General features: G+C 52.4%; 1 protein-coding gene across 7 annotated transcripts in view; it reads right to left on the reverse strand.

The window, feature by feature from the left end:
- DOCK6 (dedicator of cytokinesis 6) overlaps window positions 1-16,276 on the reverse strand; it is a 56,414-nt gene that overhangs the window by 31,816 nt on the left and 8,322 nt on the right. For 6 of the 7 annotated variants that reach the window (XM_027850885.1, XM_027850884.1, XM_027850882.1 and 3 more), the window contains exons 2-11: window positions 10,922-11,009; window positions 8,648-8,823; window positions 8,492-8,560; window positions 7,689-7,806; window positions 6,796-7,008; window positions 6,423-6,508; window positions 4,742-4,808; window positions 3,680-3,829; window positions 2,449-2,529; window positions 1,964-2,120 (exon numbers count right to left, since the gene is read on the reverse strand). In XM_027850885.1, the coding sequence (XP_027706686.1) occupies window positions 1,964-2,120; window positions 2,449-2,529; window positions 3,680-3,829; window positions 4,742-4,808; window positions 6,423-6,508; window positions 6,796-7,008; window positions 7,689-7,806; window positions 8,492-8,560; window positions 8,648-8,823; window positions 10,922-11,009 (1,205 nt within the window). The remainder of the gene's footprint in view (window positions 1-1,963; window positions 2,121-2,448; window positions 2,530-3,679; window positions 3,830-4,741; window positions 4,809-6,422; window positions 6,509-6,795; window positions 7,009-7,688; window positions 7,807-8,491; window positions 8,561-8,647; window positions 8,824-10,921; window positions 11,010-16,276) is intronic. The other variant, XM_027850883.1, reaches the window with a different exon arrangement.

A 16,276-nucleotide genomic window follows, 5' to 3' on the forward strand; every position in this document is an offset into this window, starting at 1 on the left:
TTACTGCCCTTTTCTTATGTGGATATTTTATTTACTGAAAGGGGCAGGAAAAGGACATTTTTGTGAGAAACAGAGAAAAGGCCACTTGAGGAGAAATAGAAACCATTCTAGGACAAACTGAAGCACCTCAGACCAACGTTCTGAAAGGAGCCAAGTGAAAACATGCCCCTCAGAAGGAAAGGTCTCCACCTGACAGTAGAGATGGCTGCAATGACTTGTTTCCCAGCAGCTAATCTGAATATGACTACTTTAAGGATATTAAAGTTTAATGCTGGGAACCTCTAAATCAAAGAACTGTTTGGGGACTATGGGAAAACTGTACTATTAACTATTTGTGTCATACCAGACAGAAAAGTAAATTTGGGGTTTCTCACCGTAAAGTAGAGGTGGGTCACTCCAGCTGAGGAGGCCCTGATTTCATAAGCAAGTGAGTCAATGAATGAATCACAGAATGAGAAGGCAACTAAAGACACCTAGAGAATCTGGGAAGCGCAGAAACCGACGGAGCTGAGAAAATGATGAGAGCTGAGCACAGCTGATGCCAGCTGCCCAGAGACAAGAGGGCTCTGAACTTGATGTTGGGAGTTGATGTGGATGAGGCAAAGCTCTGAAGCTGGGAGCTGACTAGAAAAAGCAGCAACATCCTATGCTGTGTAAAGAGGGAGATGGGGAGAGGCTGCATTGCTCTCTGGCTCCCTCTACTGCTTGAGAGTGGGAAACTCCTCAAAGGCCCTTTACTGCCTATGTAGTGTGTAGCAATATACCTACTACTGACTATGAAACCTCAAAGTCTACGGAAGGAAGTTCTGGATGAATACCTTTGCGCATCCAAGGATTAAAGAAGAAAAGTTACTGAAGAAGGGGTCACTGAAAGCATCCCTCCACTTCAGTGCCTAGGGAACAGACATGGGCAGCCCTGCAGACTCTCGGATTGACACTACTATTAGCTAAAAGAGCTCGGTATGGCTTCGAAAGCCTGAGAATACCAGAAAAGCAGAGAGAGTGGTCTAGTGGGACAGCTGAGAGGCTCCAAAAAGAGAGAGGAGCTATGTGGCGCAGTCTCTTCCCTAAGAAGAATTAGTCATCCACATCTAGAGTCCTGAGTTGTGAGTTTCCCTGGGCCCAGTGCCCAGAGCACTGCCACCAGAGTTAGGAAGACCTGAGTTCAAATCCAGCCTCAGACACTTAGGAACTGTGTGACCCTGGGCAAGTCATTTCACTTCTCTTTGCCTTTGTTTCCTCTTCTGTAAAATGAGCTGGAGAAGGAAATGGCAAATCATTGCAGTCTGTTTCCCAAGAACACTCCAAATGAGGTCATGAAGAGTTGGTCCTCCTGACTTCAGGGCCGGTGCTCTATCCACTGCACCACCTACCTGCCCCGCCTTAGGTAAGTCATGACCACAATGGGGTCTAACACTTAGCTTCCCCAAATACATGGTCCTTGTTGGCTGTAGAGCCTATCCTCTGAACAGGTATGCTTATGTCCTTGCCCACGCTGATCAATCTTGCCTCTGACTGAAGGCCCTCCAAAGACACCCACCCTCTAGGCCCCTGAGAGGGATCCCCTCACCCTGCATATTCAAGGGGGCCAGGATCAGCATCCCCATTTAGTAAGGCCTCTCCCAAAGACAAGAGTTACCCTGGAGCAGGGGTGGGGAACCTGTGGCCGTAAGGTCACATGTGGCCTTCTAAATCCTTAAGTGCTACCTTTGAACTGAATCTGAATTTTGCCTTCTAAATCCTTAAGTGTGGCCTTTTGACCGAATTTGAATTTTACAGAACAAATATAAAATTTGGATTCAGTCAAAAGATAGAACTTAAGGATTTAGAAGGCCACAGATTCCCCACCCCTGCCCTGGAGTGTTTGAGCTCAGAAGGGTATTCATACTACAGCTATCCCCTCTCTCCCTCCCCCACCAATCAAACCTTGTGCCCTTGGCCCCCATGGTCTCCCTCTGCTCACCGCTCTCAGAATCAGAGGAATCTCGGTCCATGGAGCCGGCGCTGCTGATAATGTTGGCCAGGTGCACGGCGGTCCAGGCGAAGGGCATACGGTAGCGGCCTAGACGGCTACAGAACTGTTCTGCCGTGTGACGTAACTTCTCCAGCTTCTCCTTGTTCTGTGCCCCACCAGAGACACGGTTTCCCCTTAAAGCTCTAACACTGGCCCCCTCCTTCCTCACCATGATATAACTCAGTAGGGCTGAGAGTTAGAAAACTGAGTTTCCAGCTCTAATTTCACTAGTGACTGGCTGTGAAACCTCAAGTGGGTCATTCTGGGACTCCATCTTCCCCACCTATAAAATGGGGACATCCATGACCAAGGATAGAGAATCCTAGCTATGGCGGCTTCAGGGCTGGGGTGTTCTGGAGTGGGTGGGGAGAGGTAGGAACCTACAGGGATCTTCCCTACCCCCCACCTCCAGTCTCCACCTGTCAGGATCCCACCTTCACAGCGTCCGATTCCTTCATGACCATGTAAGGCTCACAGCATTCACCAATATCACCTTGCTGCAGGACTTTCTCCAGCTGGTGGGAGAAGGAAGGGTTGAGAACAGAAGGATGAGTTGGCTCAAGGAGCAGGAGGGGGATTAATTAATTAATATGGGGATGAAGAAGGGACAAGGTCAGACTTTCTATACCAAGGTCAGGGAATTGGATCTGGTCATGGGCAAGATCTCTTCTGGCCCACCTGGTCACTGCCAGCTGCTCCCCAGAGGAGAGAGTGTCCCAGGACAAAGCTTTCTAGTGGGTCACTGAGAGGGAACCTGGGGATGTCCCTCACCTGGGAGGACACTGTTGGGAAGGGTGACCACAGCTTCCCGGCCTATCAGAGACACAGCTGTGAGCCATGTGGTCAATTTCTGGGGTGGTGAGATTAGAAACCATAGGAGTCAGGGGATTTAGAGCTGAAAGGGACCTTAGAGGGAATGAAATCCAGCTCCCTCATTTTACCAATAAGGAAACCAAAGCTTAGACAGGTTAATGACCTGTCCAATGTCACACAGGTTGTAAGCAACAGAACTGAGATCTGAACCTGGGCCCTTTGACTCAAACACCAGAGCTAACCCTCATCTCACATAGCCAATCTCGTCATTTCCACCCTAATGGTCCCTCTCGTCTATGTCCCTTACCCTGACCAGGGCTTAGTACAATGCCTGGCACATTTATTAAGCACACTACACGCTTAATAAATGCCCACTGACTGAATGACAGGCTTCCTACACTGCCCGATGGCTCTAAACTCTCTGCCCTGGCATTCAAAACTCTGCAGGGTCTAGCCTTACCCTTCTCATCTGAGCACGGCTCCCAACGTGAGCCCTCAGCTCCAACCAGGCCAGGGTCCTCACCATCCCCAAACACACGAATCTCCTCCCTTCCTCTACACCATCGTCCTAGCCCAAAATGGCGTCTCTACTGCTATCCACCTATCCAAGTCTTGGGTATTCACTCAAGGCCCAGCTTAAGGTGCCCCTCTTCTGGGAAGTACTCCTGGACCCCAGTCCAGAGTGGTCATCTCCTTCCTAGAGTCTAGGCTGCCCTCAGCCACATCCTGTCCTTTGCTCCTACCCTCCGTTCCATGAGTAACTCACGACTTGAAGTGCCTAGGAAAGGGTATGCCACAGCACCTGAGGGCCTCCAACCCTAGAGAAGGGAAAAGGGCCCAATACACACTCACCTTAATGACCAGGAAGATGTCTGGGGAGGGGTAGGTGATAGAAAAGATGGCAGAGCGTGCCAAGGTGGAGATAGCCGGATGTGCCACGTGGGCCCGGAGCAGCCCCTTCATGTGCTCAGAGTTCAGGTCAAAGTAGAAATTTTCTGAGATCTGTAGGTGGGAGACATGGGAGAAGCAGCTCTAGCCACAGCTTCCAGGGAGCCCTCCAGGCCTTCACCCAGGCCCAAGTCAATTCTAACATGTAATAAACGCCCTACTTAGAAGCAAAGCTCTATACTAGGCACTGGAAACGGGACCTTAGAAATGAAACAGCTCCCTGGCCTCAAGGAAATTAGATTCTAGAGCCCCTAGGAATTGGTGGTGGTGTTATTAATTAATTAATATTTATTTATTATATTATAGTTATATTACACATAATAATTAATTATTAATTAATATTATTAATTTTTTTCCAGACCTGTGATTTTGTCAGGATAAGGAGATCTCCTTCCAAGGCAGTTCATGCCAGACACAGAGCATGAATCCACGTCTGCCCGGCTCTGAGCCTCTGTATCCACTACACTACACTGCCTCTCAGCAATGATCATAATTAATAAGACAAAGTGCTTCAGCTTTGCAAAATGCTGTACGTACAATATATGAAACGCACGTGAATCTCTCAATAACCATGTCAGGTAAGACCAATACGCCTTATTCTAGGCAGGGGTCCATTTTCAAGATAAGAAAACTGACGCTTTGCTAGGTTAAATGACTTGTCCAAGGTCATACAGTTAGGAAGCTTAAATCTAGGACTTCCTGACTCCAGGCCCAATATTTGCTCCACTGTACCCCAAGTATAAAAATTGGCAAATACAAAGTATTCTGGGGAGAGAACAGTGATAACTGGGGGCTAGAGGACCAGGAATCAGGGGAGGGTCCCACGCAAGGGGAGGGTGGGTAGCTATTACTGACCCTTTCCCATACTACGTAACAGGTGTCCAGGACTGAGCTGTGCCAGGACAGCAGGGCCTCCCAGGCGGACCCAAAGGGGCACTGGACCTAAGATGAAGGACAGTTGCCTACCTTCTTCTTTTCTCTGATGTCATACAGGGCGAGGATTCCAAAGATGGGCTCAATTTCTATCTCAAACCTGAATGGGAAGAAACACATGGAGAAAGCCCGGGCCCCTGCCCCTCCCCAGCTCCCCCCCAGCCTCAGACCCTCAGCCCTTGAACTCTGACAATGACCCAGCACGCCCCAGCAGCCCTTCCTGAAGATTTCAAGCATGATTCCCTAAGAATAACGACACTTACAGGGTGCTTTATTTAAGTCTTTATAAAGAGATCTCTTTGTAACAGTCCTGAGAGCTAGAAAGAGAGTGCCCATTTTATGGATGAGGAAACTAAGGCCTGGATAGGAAATAGTTGCTTGCCTGAGCCCCTCCTCTTCTACCTCTCACACTGATAAAGCTGATGCCTGATCCTGAGTCTTTTTCTTGTTGTTGTTGTTGAGGCAATTGGGGTTAAGTAACTCACCCAGGGTCACTAGTAAGTATCTGATGCCGGATTTGAACTCAGGTCCTCCTGACTCCAGGACAGCCACTCTATCCACTGCGCCACCTAGTTGCCCTTATCCTTGGTCCTCTTAGCACTGACTCCCTTCTCCTTTGGATTCCTAACATCCTGGGTTTCTTGGCATGATTTAAAGACATGGGGCTTCACCACCACGGATATTCCTTAGACCTGCCCAGAGAACAGCCCTCCCTTTGCTCTAGTGGACGGTCTTGCATCAGTTGCTGTGGCTGCCGAGATGATGGGAATGATCCTCCTGGATCTTCACCAGATCAGCAGTCCCATCACCAGGTCTGCACTTAGGACCAACCTAGGGTTAGCCTCATTTTGCAGATGAGGAAACCGAGGCAGACAGCAGGTAAGTGACTTGCCCAGGGTCACACTGAGGCAGGATTTGAACTCAGATCTTCTTGATTCTGAAGTCCAGTGGTTTGTCTATATACTGAGCTATCTAGTCTAATTACAATGTATAAGGACACTTCTGATATTCCCTCCCCCCACATGACACAGGCACAAAGGGCATGGGGTGGGGAGACGGGACAGACGGGCGTGCCGACACACATGGAATTAGAGCTTTTTTGAAGAGACAAAGCACCATCATTATGGCTGAGGAAGATGGCACCCACCACATCACATTGGCACAGGCCTTTAATAACAGTAAGAAGGGACATGCCAGGGGGCAGGTAGGTGGTGCAGTGGATAGAGCACCGGCCCTGAAGTCAGGAGGGCTTGAGTTCAAATTCGGCCTCAGACCAAATACTTGTCACTTAACTAGCTGTGTGATTCTGGGCAAGTCACTTAACCCCAATTGCATAAAAATAAAAAAACAAAAAACAAAAACAAACAAACAAAAAACAAGAAGGGACATGCCTCCTCCAGAAAGCCTTCTCTGATCTCCCCACCCCAGTGATCTTGGCCTCTTCTGAGTTTCCCCAGCCCTGTGTACCTCTCCCAAGGCCCATTCTGCCTTGCATTACGTGCAGGTCTTATTCTTGCTCTACTCCCTCCACAGAGGCCGAGGCTGTCAGCCACCTAAGGGCTAGAAGTGTTTGCCCCCCGCGTCCGCCATGAGGGCCTCTGCACACAGGAGACCCTCGGGGGGTGGTTACCTGGTACCACCTGGGCATCCACCAAGGGCCCAGGGGCCCCAGTGGGCAGTGGGGGGGAGGATGGTCGAGCCCACCCACACTCACTTGAGAGACAGACACTTGACCAGGATTCTCTGTCCAAAGTGTTCTTTGGGAGGCTCTGGAATACTGCAACGTTCAACGGCCTCATCCTATGGAAAACACGGAGAGAGTAACCCTCGCCCACCCCAGAGACACAGACTGGCAGGGTCTGAGCAGAGAGACCCAGGACCAAGAGCTCTGTAAAGGGCATCAAAGCAGGATCCTGCGGCCAGGCCTGTCCCTGCAAAGGATAGGCTGCCCCACCAGAGGTGGGAGGCACCTCGCTCAAGGGCACAGAGCCAGGAAGCCAGGATCTGCACCCAGGTCCTCTGATTCTTCCCCACTCTCCTCCAGATGGGCCTAAAGACTTTGCCGGTGTAACCCTGGCGGGGCTCACCTCATCTGGGGCAGGGTACAGGGCCAGGAGGTCTCGAGGCCGGTTCTGCCTTCGAAGCTCCTCATTCCTCCGGTCGATCTCGTCAGGGGCCGTGCGCTCCAGCAGGGACGGCAGCAGCGAGTCCGCAGCGGAGTTTTTCAGGTCAAAGATGTTGGAGGCCCAGCTCCCCCGGGGTGTGTCATCCAGGGAGGCTGAGCAATGCTTCAGGTCATCCTGGGGGGACGAGAAGGAAGCAGAGACGTGCTGAGGGAGTCACCCGTGGCTCTGTGGGTCCTTCCCTAACCAACAGATGCTTTCCCCTCCCAGGTACATTTTGCTTCATGTAATGATTAACGTTAAAACAAGTTTATACGCCCAGAGATCCTGCTAAGGGCAGATGTGGCCGGCTGGGGACACCAGGCCCTCAAAGAGAAGAATTTGCTAAACTCAATTCACAAATTGGATAACTAGAGCCAGATTGTAAATAGAAACCTGATCTCAGGACCACTTGCATTAACCCTATAGCATTAGAGAAGGTGGAGCTTGCCCGGGTAGGCACGTCTAATTCTGCAGGGTCAGAGTAAGCATGTTTAGCCCAGATGGGAAAAGGTTACATAATAATAATTAATAATAGCTAGCATTTATATAGTACTTTACAAATATTATCTCATTTTATCTTCACAACAACCCTGAGAGTTCAGTGTGGACATCAGCCAGATTTTACAAATGAGGAAACTGAGGCAAACTGAGGTTAAGTGACTTGTCAAAGGTCACATAGATAGTGAGTGTCTAAGACTTGATTTGAAATCAGGTCTTCCTAATTCCACATCTAGCACTGTGCCACCTAGCAGCCTCCTAAACGAGGCATGCCCAGATCTGCAGGGTCAGAGTAGGGGTTTCCAGCCTGGGCTCACCAAGTCCTCAGAGCCCATCCTCTCCTCCAGCTCAAAGACCTGCCGGGTCAGGCCCTTCTGCCGCTCTCGCTGCCTCTCGGAGGTATTGGGACTGTATGATGAACTCAGGAACTGGTACCTGGCAGAGGTGAGGGCAGGGGCAGGAGGAGATGGTTAGGGTCCCATGGCAGGAAACTGACCCCTCAGGAGTTCTGGTCCCTCAGCCCTGGCTTTTCCTTGGCTTGCAGGACAGTCCAGAAAGGCCAAGTCATCCAGCCTGGTGGGGAGGGCCTGACCTCAGAAGGTCACCCATGTACTGGGTTCCCCGTCATGCACCCATCTGTTAGCACACAACTGTGGCATCAGCTCAGGCCCTGGGCCTTGGGTGACCTGGGCCAGGCTGCCCATGCCCTGATACCCGCTTCCCCTTAAAGAGTTAGTGGGAAATCAACAGGACATAAAGGAAGGTTCCCTGGGGTGGGAGATGATAAGAGTGGGGGCGGGGGGGGTCATAGCCAGAGAAGTCAGCAGTAGCTCTATCAGAAGAGCAACATCTCAGTTAAAAAAACAGACTCTCCTACGCGGACCCTCACCGGGCTCCTAAATATCACCAAAATGCCTCTGCTTTCCTCTATCCAAGCAGCCAGGGCAGTGCCCACCTTAGTTTTCAACTATCATGAATAAGGTTCATTTTACAGATAGGGAAACTGAGCCCCAGAGAGATTAAATGCCTTTTCAGTAGTAGGGCCAGGACGAGTACTCAGGTCTCCAGAGTCGTGGCCCACAGCTCCATCCACCAGACCCACTCCCAGCTGATCACTCACTTTCGCTGGACAATGACCCAGTCCTCGGTATAGATTTCAACTGCATCCCTCACCCGAGCATCCAGCTTCCTGTTGAAGGAGATACGAGAAGCATGGCATCAGTGGCCAAGAGGGGATACCTCAGATCTGAGGCCGGACAGCGGGGGGGCCACTCACTCTTCTTCGGGAATCCCCGGCTCTGTGGTCCGGCACTCCCGAGCCTCCAACACTACCTCCAGGTCATCAGCTGGGAACTCCATGAGGTCCCGAAGCGGGCCGGGCTCTGCATCCAAAGGGTGGTTCTGCAGGAAATCTTCCAGGTCCAGGGGCTCTACGACCTCTGTCAGTGGGACCTGGGGGCAGCGGCAACCCCCCCCCCCCAACTTAAGGTCAGCTACTTCCCAGAGCAGGAAGAGGGCTAACCTAAGAGCAGAGATGCAGCAGCTCTGAGCTGGAGGGGGCCTTAGAGTCCAGCCTGTCCAGCCTGTCGCTGGGCAGGGATGGAACCCAGCTGGTCTACAGCCGACAAGGGTCATCCATTCTCCCCTGCAGGACCTCCAGCCATGGGGAGGGAACTGACTGCCTTCCAGGGCTCCTCGGCCTACTTCTGGCCTCTGATGACGGCTTGCAAGTTTTTTCCTTCAGTCAAACTGAAATCTGCCTCTCTGTAACTTCCTTTATTGTTCCTAGTCATGCCCTCTGGGGCAGAACAGAACACACTTAATTCTTCTCCATGACAAGCCCTGAGTTTGAAGCCAGCCTGGCCACAAGGCTTTACAACGAGAGTTATGTATTTGTAGACTTCAATTACTAGGGGTGTGGCCTGGGGCAAATCTCCTTCTCTCTCTGGGTCTCAGTTTTCCTACCTGTAAAATCAGGAGGTTGGGCTTGAAGGTCTCTAAGGTTCTTTCCCAGCTCAGTCATTCTGTGGTTCACTGTCCCCCTCACCATCCCCCCAAAACTAGGGCTGGGGCTTATCCTAGGGGATCTATCCCTCATCACTTGTCAATCTCAACCCAAACAGCAGGGGGCAGTGCTGATGGCAGCTAAGTGAAGAGAAGGAGGACGAGGGGGAGGGGGGAGGAGGGGAGGAGGGAAACAGAAAAGGAGGAGGAGGGAAAAGAGGAGGAGGATGAGGAAGGTCTGGGAACTCAGGAAGGGCAGAAAAGGAGGAAATCTAGGCCTGGATGAATGGGAAGAGGGCTTAAGACTAAAACAGAGCTGCTCCTCAGACCCTATAACTAGAAGTAACATGCATTTATTGGGAGAAGAGAACCAGCAAGTGGGTGGGGAGCAGGGGAGCGCGGGGCCGAGGCAATCTTTTCCTAAAGTCAAAAGCCTGAGAACAGAATGGAATGAGCCTGGAGCTCCAGGCTTCCCTTCTCTTCCCCCCCTCCCACCAGGAAGAGATACCCAAACCACAGGAGGAAGTGTGGGTGGGGAACCACAACCACCACAGGGGACTGTGGAAGGAAGGAAGGGACCTTAGCCCTAGACCAGACCTGGCTGAGGCATCGAACGCCAATACCAGTCTGCTTTCCCTTTTCTTTAACCATTCCCGGCCCTCTATTAGGCTATTCCAGTCAGATTGCTAACCCTTCCCCTCTGTCCCTGACTGGCCCCTAACAGAGAAAAAGCTGGGGAGCGGGGGTTGTGTGTGCATATGTGGGACAAAATGCTACCTCCCCCCACACAAACCCAAGCTGTCTATTCTGCTCCCCTCCACCCCAGGAGAGTTTGTCAATGGGACAAACTCTCAGGACTAGGAAGTCACCTGACCAGACACTCCCTCCCAGCCTGGGCTCCCTCCTCTTCTTCCAGGGCTCAAATATGTCCCCAGCCCCCCCAAGCTGGACAGAACCACTCTGAGACTGGGGCCCACACTCCCCAGGCAGCCTCTGGCTGGGTGTCAGAACTCACAGGGCTTGGACCCAGATGGCTGCCTCAGTCCTACTCATCTGTGATATGGGGAGGAGAGGGGTTTCTGTCCCCTAGGGCCATGGTGACTCAGTAAGGGAAGGACACAGGTTTGTGAAGAGCTACCACTGGCTGGCTGAGGTCCAAGCTGCTGTGTCCGGAGAGTGGAAACCCCAGCCACACTGGCTGTTGTCAGGAGTCAGTCCAGCTTTGACTACATGCTGGTGGATGGCCATGGTGGCCCGCATGAGCCTGGGCATGCAGGTGCATCCACACGGCACACAGCCGCACAGGCGCCCATACATGCAGGCATGAGCACACCTACACGTACTGTGAACAAGCATGCCCGTGCGTCCCTCTCTCTAGCTGCCATGAGACTAAATCAAGCCAGTAACAGGAGGGGCTCCCAGGCCAGCCTGCAGCAGTAACCAGATCTGCCCCCACCTGGTAACTGAGGGGCTCCAGTTCCCCAGGCTAGGGTCTGCCACAGCAGCTGTTTCCCCCCCCCTCACCCCCCTGGGGGCCCCCACTCACAACCTGCTGGGAGCCGCTTCTCTTGCAGAGCTGAGGGGAGCTGCTGTACTCTCGGGACACCTGCTTTCTGACTTCCGCTGCCACTGTCCTGCGGGTACAAGCTGGGCTCAGAGGGACAGAAGGGTGGGTGGATTCTGGCACCTCCTTCTCTACTGGGCCTCCCCTAAGAGGTTCAAGACAACCCCAAGCTCCTGCTGGGGATGGGGGGTCAAGAGCAAAACCAGGAGGAGACACCCTGGGCCCCAGGAGTCCTGCATTTGCCCCATCAGTGACCAGAACGGATGCCCGTTACCACCACCTCCTTCCCCAGGGATGGGCTGCAGACAGGTATAAGGGGCAGGGAACGCTGGAAGAAATAATCCAGCCTCTAGATTCACACTGATTACTGCATGGAAGGCAAAGCACAGGAATTCTTAACAATCACCCTGGGCCCCGACCCAGACTGGTAGTTGGATCTGAGATAACAGCTTGCCAGGGGCGACGGCGGGTGCCACGGGGCTGGGGGCTGGGAAAACTGGGCTCTTGGCTCTTTGAATTCTCAGTGAGGGCCTTAGCCAATTCCCTGGCCTCTGTTTCCTTCCAAGGTGAAACATTTATCCATACCATAGGGAACGTGGGATGGTGTGCAGAAGCCTTGAGTTCTAGTCATGCCTTGGTAGTTCGATTCAAGCAGCCTGTGTTGATTAAGCATTTACTATGTACCAGGCATGGGCATGCAAATAAAAAAGTGAGACAGACAGTTCCTTCCCTCAAGGAGATTACATTCTACTGGAGTGTGTGTGTGTGTGTGTGCGCGCGCGCGCGTGTGTGTGTGTGTGTGTGTGTGTGTGTGTGTGTGAGAGACTGACTGTCATTTCTTGCCCTCTCTGAGTCTCGGTCTCCCCAGTTGTAAAGCACAGCCCTCCCCTCTTACACAGGAAGGTGTGCAGAGTGGTGCTGCCCAGAGCTCGGCCTGGGGATAGGCTCAGGCCAGGATCTTGTCCAAGCTCCCAGGGAGCCACTGGTCCCTCAATACCCTGGGGTGACAGCTCCCCTCACCCTTGACCAGCTGCAATGCTTTATGAACACATTGGCCTCCTCACGGGTGGGGGATGGGGTGAGGAAACAACGGAGCAACTATTTTCTCCGACATGTCACTGGCAGCCTGTGGCCCGAGTCCTCATTGTTGGGTTATGGGCCAGGGCACTGGGGGCAGCTGTGCCCAGCTCACGCTGTGGTACAATTCCCCCAGGGAGAGGAGGGAGAAGTATTACCCAGGGCCAGGGCGCTAACCAGGGTACCCTCAGAATGACGACCATAGAACCCTCTCAGCTCTTGAGAGCTGCATCCTGTGGAAAGGGGGAGCTAGTGGTATTATCCTTATTTGACACACTAGGAAACTGAAGCGGGAGATACTTGTCCCAAGGTATACAGTAAGTTCCCTGCAGACCCAGCCCAGGCCTCCTGGTCCCTGGATTTTGTTCCCCACTTGCCTGAACAACCCCCTTCTTTAAATAGCATCGCCTTGGCCCTAGCACCAGGGCAGGGGAGGTGGTAAACCAACCCTGGGCCCCCCTCAGCCCCCTACAGATCACGGCTGCCTGATCAGGCAAGGACAATAGCTGCCCAGCCTTCTCCCTGGGCTGTTTCCTGGTGACACAGACATTGTTCTGGCCTCAGCTGAGGACAGAAACTCACATCCTCAGCTCTACCCACATGCACAAATGTGTGTGTGTGTGTGTGTGTGTGTGTGTGTGTTTGTTATCTATGTATACAAACAGGCACGTGTGTGGCCCTGTGTTTGGAGGGAGGAGGAGATAGTATCTCACACCATTTGGTCACTTCAGAACAGAGATGGTGCTTTTTGAAAAGGTCAGCAGTCCCAGGAGCACAAAGGGAAAGGATCTCTGGGCCAGGCCTGTCCTTCGGCCCCCTCAGGGTCCGCTGCTATTATCACCTCCTCACCCACACCTCTACCCCAACCAGGCCCCAAGTTGGAAAGCAAGGAAGCGGATTCAGATTGATAGCCTCTGAGACTGAGAACCGGGCCGACTTTAGAGGCCAGCTGGGCCACTCCCCTCATCTGACAGATGAGAAAACAGACAGCCACAGAAGGCACATGATCTGCCCAAAGTTACATAGGTAGTTAAACAGCCATAGGTGGTTACTCAGCAAATCAGCTAGGGATGGAGCACCAGCCTTCTGCCAGCAAAACAACGCTGACCTTCTGGGCCCTTCCTCCTCCATCTCTCTGTCTCTCTCCTTCTCTCCTTTCTTCTCTCTCTCCGCTTCCCCCTCTCTCTTCTGTCTCCTTCCCTTTCCCTCTGTCTCTCTTTTTCTTTCTGTCTCTGTCTCTCTCCTTCTATCTCTCTCTCTGTCTCTGTCGCTCTCTCAGCTAGCCCAAGTCATGGAGGGAGTAGATAAGGGAGTTGCAATTCAAGCCCTGGTCCTTTCACTTCAAAGCCAGGGTCGTTTCCCAGGCACTGATGGGGAGGAGGAAGGCCATCCCCTCTCATCAGCACAGCTGACCCTGGAAAGCCTTTGGAGGCCCCCCCTTCCAAAGGAGGCTCTGTACTCTCTTCTCTCTGCCTCCCCCATCACGCTCAGAAGCTGCACCCTAAGGGCATCTGAATACACACACTTAAGGGTACAGGGATGAAGTTACACCTAGTTCAGGCTGGGCTCCCTCCCAAGGTGCTATTACCAGGATCCCTCAGGCACTCTAAGAGATTTCTGGGGAAGTAGGAAGGCGACTGACTGGGGCTTTCTGGGCCCCAGCTGAATGGCTGAGCCGAGGCCTTCCCGAGACAATAGAAACAGAGCATACCTCCTCCTCCTTCCTCCCCCTGCCCCCCCACCCCAGCAGCTGCCAGGCTGGGAAGGGAGGGGTTCTGGCATTCCAGGCTCTGCTTCCCCAGAGGAGTTCCAGGGGGAAGGCAAAGGGCTGGGCCTGGGGGCAGAGGAGAAGGGGGGGGGCGGGGAGGGCCAAGCTGTCAGGAAGAGGTCCAAGGACAGGACCCTTCAGAAAACAACCAGTCCTGCTGGAAAGGAAGTCAGGCCAGCCCTCTCCCACGCTGACTTTGGGGTGCGCTCCAGGAAGGCTCTGCCTTAGCCCTCTGTGTTTCAAAGACAGTCCCAAGAGTCCTGGCTACAGGAGGGGGGAGCTACCAGCCCTTCAGACCACCCCATCTTGTACCCAATCAGCCCCTACTTGGAGGAGGGGGCATACCTAGTAACTGATCCTTCAGCTTGCTGGTTGAGTCCTTCACCCCCCCCCCCAACCCGTGGGCTCAATCAGCCTTCTGCTCAGCTAAACAGTGAGGGGGAGCCAGGGTCAAACAAGGCCCCTGCCCTCATGGGGCTTCCCCCTAGCCACAGGTCAGAATTCACCAGCACATTGTCAATGGGATAGCATCAGGAGGGAGGCCGAAAGTCTGGGATTTTGGAGGTTGTAGCAGCTTAGAAAGAGCAGAAATTCCCCAATAGTACAGTTAAAAAACAACAACAAAAAAAAAGTGCCAAATTTGGTGTCAGATCATCTGGGTTCAGATTCCAGCTTTGCCATTTATCACTTATGTGAGCGAGGGCAAATCCCTTCCCCTCTGTATGCCTCAGTTTCCCCATCTGTCAAATGAGGAAGTTGGACTACATGGCCTCCCAGGTCCCTTTCAGCTCTGAATGGATGATCCTATAGTATCCCGGGACTGGAATACTTTCTGGAGGACGTGATATTCTAGGATTCTAGGTGGAATTGGAAGAGTAGGTAGACTCAGGAGGGCAGAATGAGATGTGGGAATCCTCACAGCATTACTGAACAGAGGGATACTGTCTCTGCCAGCCTGGACACAGGGCCCAGGCCTAGTTGGGTCTAGCGTCTCTCTGACACACCTGGGGAAAGAAAGTCGAGGGCAGCACCCCAGCTTTGGAGATATTTGCTCCCCGTATCCCTGGAAGATGGAGCCACATCTCTGTGGCAGAGGGAGGTGGGGAGATACAAGGACAAACAAGGCCATTTGACAAGGAACCGACACAGTGAGCAGGCTAGGCAGAGACATTATATTTTACTTGGCTGTTAAGTATGACATACGGGCAGCTAGGTGGCACAGTGGACAGAGCAACAGCCTGCAGTTGGGAAGATCTGGGTTCAAATCCATCCTCAGACACTTACTAGCTGTGTGACCCTGGGCAAGTCACTTAACCCTGTTTGCCTCAGTTCCTCATCTGTAAAATGAGCTGGAGAAGGAAATGGTAAACCACTCCAGTATCTCTGCCAAGAAAACCCCAAATGGGGTCATGAAGAGTCGGACAGGACATAAAGAGGAGAGGGGGACAGGATGAGAGGGGTTAATGGCCTAAGCCACGGGTGATCTCGGGCAAAACCTCCCCAATTCAGACAGCTATCCACCTCTCCCTTTGAAGCTCCAGCCAACACAGCCCCAACCCAGAGATCTCCCAGTCCTGCTCTGACCCCACACACGGGCTGAGATCAAACTAGACTCCGGTACAAGATGGATGGCCAAAAGACTTCCTTCCTCCCTTCAGTCTGAAGCCTGGCTGTATGAGCTGGGACGACAAACTCAGCTGTGCTGGGCTCCCCTCTCCCCCGCTGCTGAACCGGCTAAGGATTCTGCCCATTCCCACAGAATTAATGGGCATAGTCATGAAGAACCTAGCTCTTCAATCTCAGCAATGGAAGGGACCTCAGAACTGACATAGCAGTCCAGTCCATTACCAAGTGGCAGCCTCCAGGCTTTCTGAACTAAAACATCTTCCCTGTCAAATAATTCCAGTTCAACAAAAGCACTGACTGAGGGCCTACTATGTCAGGCACAGTGCAAAGACAAAAGCAAAATAGTCCCTGCCCTGAGGGAGCTTACATTCACCTGCAATGCATTTTCTACCCATCCAGGCTTTAACCAACCTTTACGACCCTGCCCAAATTCCACTTCCACTGGGCCTCACCAATCTTCCCTTCTTCTGACTGGCTCCCAGTTTGGACCCGCAGGGTCAGGGGTCTGGAATATTATTCTCCTGCATGGTATCAGTCCCCAGTGATCCACGGGGATTAAACTGTGAACATCTTTTCTCCCTGGGACCCTTTAGTATGTCCTGAATCCAGCACCCGAGGAAATGGGCCCTGTGTCTTCTTTCTGGATTCCCTGGTTAGGGGGTTGACATTTGTGGGGGGGGGGGGGGGAGAGAAAAGGGGAAGATTGGGGGACTTCCTTGTTACTAATTACTGAATTAATCAAAGATGTAGTCTCTTATCTACCCAGGGGACAAGGAATGAATAGGAATTTGGAATGTGTATGGTTTTTCCCACACACAAACACACACACACACACACACACACACACACACACACACACACACACA

The sequence above is a fragment of the Vombatus ursinus genome, unplaced genomic scaffold (assembly GCF_900497805.2).
Source record: "Vombatus ursinus unplaced genomic scaffold, bare-nosed wombat genome assembly UNPS02009173.1, whole genome shotgun sequence".
In the NCBI taxonomy this organism is placed as follows: domain Eukaryota; kingdom Metazoa; phylum Chordata; class Mammalia; order Diprotodontia; family Vombatidae; genus Vombatus; species Vombatus ursinus.